The sequence below is a fragment of the Mus pahari genome, chromosome 8 (genome assembly GCF_900095145.1).
Source record: "Mus pahari chromosome 8, PAHARI_EIJ_v1.1, whole genome shotgun sequence".
Lineage (NCBI taxonomy): Eukaryota > Metazoa > Chordata > Mammalia > Rodentia > Muridae > Mus > Mus pahari.
The window spans coordinates 50,197,534-50,204,080 of NC_034597.1; the positions used below are offsets into that span (position 1 = coordinate 50,197,534).

General features: G+C 43.8%; 1 protein-coding gene across 1 annotated transcript in view; it reads right to left on the reverse strand.

Annotated features, from left to right (window-relative positions):
* Nucleotides 1-6,382, reverse strand: part of LOC110325969 — a 9,179-nt gene extending 2,797 nt beyond the window's left edge. Inside the window, exons 1-4 of the mRNA XM_021204138.1 lie at nt 5,947-6,382; nt 5,602-5,682; nt 2,722-2,820; nt 2,304-2,375 (exon numbers count right to left, since the gene is read on the reverse strand). Of these exons, the coding sequence (XP_021059797.1) occupies nt 2,304-2,375; nt 2,722-2,820; nt 5,602-5,682; nt 5,947-6,336 (642 nt within the window). The 5' untranslated portion in view covers nt 6,337-6,382. The remainder of the gene's footprint in view (nt 1-2,303; nt 2,376-2,721; nt 2,821-5,601; nt 5,683-5,946) is intronic.
* Between the last annotated feature and the right edge of the window lie 165 nt (nt 6,383-6,547).

The window sequence follows — 6,547 nt, forward strand, 5'->3', positions numbered from 1 at the left end:
CAGGGCCCCCAATGGAGGAGCTAGAGAAAGTACCCAAGGAGCTGAAGGGGTCTGCAACCCTATAGGTGGAACAACAATAGGAACTAACCAGTACCCCCAGAGCTCGTGTTTCTAGCTGCATATGCAGCAGAAGATGGCCTAGTCAGCCATCATTGGGAAGAGAGGCCCCTAGGTCTTACAAACTTTATATGCCCCAGTACAGGGGAATGCCAGGGCCAAGAAGTGGGAGTGGGTAGGTAGGGGAGCAGGGGCGGGGGGAGGGTATAGGGGACTTTCGGGACTTTCAGAATAGCATTTGAAATGTAAATGAAGAAGATATCTAATAAAAAAATTGAAAAAAAAAAAAAAGAACATCAGCTGGTGGGTGTGGGTTTTGAGGACTTGGTGTGGGTCCTGATGATTTTGGTTTTGGTTTCATTTTCATCTGATTGTTCCTTGCGATGTCTCAATTTTCCTATTTTGGAGTAGAAACTTTTTACTCTATGCCATTATATATGCTGGAAGTATGAGACTTGATTTTTATTTTATAGGAGCTCATAGTTGGCACACTTTGGACTTTTTAAATAATTTAAATTTTTAAAGACTCTGGGTCTTTTAAAGTTTTGCTTTTTTTCTATCAGATAATAGGAGTGTTAAAGATTAGGAGTAGAGGGTTATGTTTAAAGTGATGGATTTATGTGTCAAGTTGATAGGAATGAGGGTCGGTTTTAATCGTTAATAACACAACCTAGAATCGCCCAAGAGATTACCTAGATTAGGTTTGTCTGGTGACAGTTATGTAGGGAATTAATTGTCTTGATCACACTAATTTTGTGTGCTAAGAGTCATCATAACAGTAGATGGTACCATATCATTCCCTGGGTTTACATCCTGTCCTGTATAAGAGACAAGCATGTAGGTAAATATCCTCTCTGCTTTTGACTGTATGGTGGTTGTAAATGGATGCTTTGAGTTTCTGCTCTAGCTTTCCATAATGATGGATTTTTGGCCTGGGTTATTAAGTCAAATAAACCTTATCTCCCTTCAGTTGCTTTCATTGGGGGTATTTTATCATAGCAAAAGAAATGAAACTAGAGGGGGCTGGTGAGATGGCTCAGTGGGTAAGAGCACCCAACTGCTCTTCCGAAGGTCCAGAGTTCAAATCCCAGCAACCACATGGTGGTTCATAACCATCTGTAACAAGATCTGACACCCTCTTCTGGAGTGTCTGAAGACAGCTACAGTGTACTTACATATAATAAATAAATAAATCTTAAAAAAAAAAAAAGAAATGAAACTAGAATAGGGACTCTCCCTAAAATTTCACTTGAGATTACAGTTTGCCTTACTATGCATACATGCACCCAAAACCAGTACAAACTACATAATCCCTCCTACCTTTGAAGGAATATGTAACAGAATTATGAATAACTAGAAACTGTTCAGTTTTGATGGTCTTTAAGGAGAGGAGTAACTTATTCCATGGGTCCAAATGGAATCTGCCCACATAGTACATGCTGGTAAAGGTCTCAGGTGCCAAGTGCATTATTAGAAGAGGGTTGTGTGCACAACCCAAACCAAGAAGAGTCCCAGGCCCCTGAGTCATTCCTTATGCTTGCCTGCATCACTAGGTCCTGGAAAAGTATAACGTATATAGGGCAGATATGGTCTTAATAGATATTTACTTTAAAATGAGTAAGAAAACAAGCCTCATAGACAAGCTTTAGAGAATCTATATTGTGCAATTAATGTAAAGGACAAGTATTCTTCAAATGTTGGAAGTTGATATGAGGCAAAGCTTTCCATTGAGTCTGACTTACTCTTTCCCTGTACTGAAGAGCCTAAGGTCCTCCCTGGGCAAAGAATCCCACATGGGGGACAAGCAACACAACCACATCACTGCTGGCCACAACATTACTCTGGAATTCCAGATTACTTCTTAAAGGTCTCGAGCTCCTGAACCTAATATTTATAGGAGTACTATTTGCTGACAGTGCTAGCTAGAGGCATTGTCTCCAGGTTTACCATGATAAACAAGCATGTGGAAGTTGTTGGCCATAGGTAGGTAGCTTGAACAAGCACAGTCTCTGATCTCAAGTGTGCAGCAGAAGTGGCTGAGCTGTATTCCTGGCCAGGTCAGCCACACCTGTGCTTCTTTGTCTTGATGAACTTGCTATGGAATGTCCTGGCAGATCCAAGTGGCAGGCAGCCTGCCCACAGGGCAACCTCTGCCTGTGCACATCAGGTTATTATCTGTGAGAGAGAAAGTAGTGTGAGGGGTCTGAGTTTCCTGACATGCGAATGGGGTGAGGTTTTTATCTTACCCTCTGCTTTCTCCATCCCGAAACGTTATTTGGTAAAACTTGCGTTCTTGACCAATGACAAGTTATTCTGTCCTGAGATAGTTTTCAAACAGATCTGGTTATTATTTGCATTTCCAATTTCATCTCTATATAAACCCATGTTAGTCATGTACAACTAAATCCACAAGCACCTGCTTACATTTCTTGAGGTCTTTCAGTGTGACAGGCACTCTCAAGAGTAATCACAAGGTCACCGATTTGCCCCCTCCTAACCAGTTCCAGATGACCAACAGGTCTCCAGTTATGACTGAATTGCTGAGCTTGCCAGGGAAACCAAGACAAACAAGTGGGAAACTGAGTCCACATTCAAATCCTGGCAAGACTGGACCCTGTCCTGCCCTGTCTTTTTAGGCAGCACCTCCATTGCATCTGTACTTGCCAGTATTTCCTGAGTGAAGGCATCAAGATCATCCAGGGATTGAGCATCTTCCACTTCATGATTTCCAGTCTCTGTCTTTGGCTGCAGCTTCCCTGGTCCCTGAGGAAACAGTGAATGAGATTCGTGGCCAGTTCTAGGTCTCTCAATTTATCAGGGAAAAGCTAGGTTATTACCCTGACTTTTAGCTGTAAAATCTTTAAGGCATTGGTTCCATTCATATATCTAGGATATTTTCCAGGTATGTTCAGATAGTGAGAAGAGCCCAATGAGGAAAATGGATACAGTGTTGCTCCAGGAGCATGCTGGCTGTGTCTTCCTTATTCCCATGGACACCAGGTCAGTCTGTTTGGGAAGCACAGCCCTGACACTGCTAAACTGCAGGTGTGGCAGGTGGCTCCTCCCATAGAGGAAGATTGACTCCTCAGGACTGACAGAGCACAGCTGGCTTTGCACTGGGGAGAAGAGAGTAGGGAACTATTGAACTGAAATGCTAGAAGTTGGCTCCAATAGTGAAGGGACAAAGTGAACAGGGTGCTCAGAGAAAAGTCTGGAAAAGAGGAAGAGCCCAGAATAGAGATAAGGTGGGATAATGGGGGAAAGTGTGGATCAGAGGGGGAAGAAGGACAGAAAACAGAAGGGACAGATTGGGCTGGGGAGCAAGCTGAAGGCTAGAGCTGACAGGGTGGGGGTAACAAAGGAGGAACAAGCACAGGCAGAGAGAATGGGGGTGGGGAGTTAGGCTTCATAAGGAAAATGCTGGGAAGCCATTTTGTCATCTTTTCAGAAGACACTCCAAACCTTTCTCTTCAGTAAAAACAGAGAGGGACTTTGCATGTGTGAGACCTGCTGTGGCAGTCATCTCCCAGGTACCTCGTGTCCCACTGTGAAAGAAACTGAAGCACCATTGCCTGCCTCTTGGTCCAATGCATCAACCTCAGCAACCAGGCAAGAGGCCTCCATGTGGAGTCTAAGAGTGATCAGGGGAGGTGTCAAATAAAAGAAGTGGAGCTGTAACATTAGCATGTGCTCGTGTGATAACATGGATATCTCCCTTCAGATAGCAGGGCCAAGACACAGAACAGTAGCAACTTGTTGGGACGTGGGGGAGCTTTCCTGAAGCAGGAACTATGAACAGTCATGAGCATGTCTTCCTAAGGCCTCTCATAGCATTTACAGCATTTGTGACATGTATCAATTATAGACGACATGCATCTTGCTTCTTATCAATCCACAGATCTGGACAGGAGATCAGTCTCCTCAGAAGGCACACCAGTCTTTTATTTTAAACATAAACGTATCTTTATTCAATCCAGTCTTCACAAAGATAACAAATAAGTGGTTTTTTTTCCTTTTACAAACATTTTTATTGCTACACAATTAAACCCTAGATTTCACTATCAAGAGCTCAAAATTAACACTTTAAATCTCATTACCGATTCCATAGATACGACTTGAAATAATATTCTATGACTTTAAAACTAAAGCACTGTTCTGGGCAGTGGTGATGTACAACTTTAATCCCAGCACTCGGAAGGCAGAGGCAGGTGAATCTCTGAGTTTGAGGACAGCCTGGTCTACAGAGCAAGTTCTGTCCTGAAAAAACAATCAATCAATTAATCAGACAGTTAACAAAAAAAAAAAAAAAACCTCTTTCTGCAGAGAATGTAGACACTATAGAAAGACAAAGAGAAAGCGGGGCAGTGGTGGCACACGTCTTTAATCCCAGNACTCGGGAGGCAGAGGCAGGCAGATTTCTGAGTTCGAGGCCAGCCTGGTCTACAAAGTAAGTTCCAGGACAGCCAGGGCTATACAGAGAAACTCTGTCTCAAAAAAAAAAAAAAAAAAAAAAGAGAGAGAGAGAGAGAGAGAAAGACAAAGGGAAGGGACACTAACAGCCTACGATATCATTATTTGATTCCACTAAATTGTTTTATTAATGTGGATAAGTGTAAATTTTTTCCAATTTTTTATTAGGTATTTACTTCATTTACGTTTCAAATCCCAAATGTCCCCTATACCCTCCCCCTCTCCCCTACCCACCCACTCCCACTTCTTGGCCCTGGTGTTCCCCTGTACTGGGGCATATAAAGTTGGTTGGAGCATATAAAGTTGGTTTTTGGTTTTGCTTTGTTTTGTTTTGTTCCTGGAGACCATTCCAGTCATTGTAGCTGGTGAATTTAAATGTGATGGATAATTTTTGGATCATCATCTGCCTTATCTGGTGCTGTTTACTGTTGGCTGTTTCTGTGATGTGTTATTGTCTTCTCAACACAGGTTGTTTCCCAGATTTACATATGTATTTCATATGAAGCATTTTTCCTTCCTATCATTATGACTCCATTGCGAACTTCTTTTGCTGATTGCTCTGGATTTATAATCCATATATACCCTCACATAGCACTATACTCCTCTGGAGATCACACAATACATTGTAACCACAAAAGGTCCAATCTACTTGAAAGTTGATGTCTAATTAACTCATGAGACAATAGTGCTTTTCTCTGTAGTGTGTGTGCACACGTGTGTGTGCACGTGTGTGTGTGTGTGTGTGTGTGTGTGTGTGTGTGTGTGTGTGACGTGCTCTAATTGAATATTGACTCCTTCATTGCCTGTCTTCCTTTTCTCTCTTGTGAAGTAGTCTAAGCATCTACTCATGTCCTGGAACAATTGCTAGCACTTATCACGACATCCCTGACCACTGCGCAAAGGACATACTCCACAGTATCTCCCTTTCATGCCAATGAAACTGAATCATAAAATAGCTTAAGAATAGACCCACAGTTGAAGCCAGAATCCTGACTCTATCCAGGCTGGCTCCCCCGGTCCACTTAGCTGTCACCTGTAGTGATGCTGAGCTTCCAGGTGCTAAGCCCCACTTACCAAGGATGTGAGGTCACATCTGCTTCCTCCAATTTCAAGCTCTGGGTCTAGAGAACTCTTGTTCAGTGCCTGAAGGATTTGCTGAAAGACATTCAGAAAAGTCTCTCTGATAACCGTGGAAGTGGTTTCCCTGGGCTCCCATTTAGCTAAAGCCTCTAGGCTGTTTCTCAGTTGCAGCCAGGTTCAGTAAGAGAAATCAGGGGAGATGAGATCCAGGTTATCTGCTGCTGGCTCCATCACCCTGCCTCCTCCGTGTTCACCATGCTGGGCTGCTAGGAAAACAGCCTTTGGCCTTTCTGAAGTGAACCATCTGCAAGGATTTCTTGTTTGAGGTTTTTGACTTACCTCCTCTGGCTGAAAGTAGCTAGTTTCCAGGTGGGAAAGAGGAACTAGGCAACTATCCAGCAGTGCTCTTGGAGAAGAGGTAGTCATGAGGGTAGACAGGTAGGAAGGGGCAGGGAAATAAGAGGGGTGCTTAGAGGAAAGTTTGTGTACACAGGAGGAGCTGGGCATAGCAATCATTAAGGTGGGGAAGTAGGAAGTGTTCGTCAGGGCAGGGAAAGTGGTAGGGTAGAAAACTGAAAGAGGGTTGGTACGAAAGGTAGGCTGAGGCCTGGGAGTCTGAGGTGGGAAGAAATGAGTGCTTTTTGGTTGATCAGAGGGCAGAGAGAGAGCCTGAGGGGGAACAGGATTGCGTAGACTTCCCAAAATCCTCGGCCGCTTCCTTCTCATCATCCCAGACCCTGCGGAGCCCTTACTTTACTGATGGCAGTTACTGACTGAGCTGGGTCCGACCTGATGTGGCAGTTATGTCACAGGTCAGCTCACACCTCATTCCATGATAGAATGCCCATTGTGAAGTGCACACACCCTCCATCTTCTCCGGCACCCCAGGCACACCCCTCAGAGAAATGGGCTCTAGGTGTAAGAGTGGCCATGGCAAGTG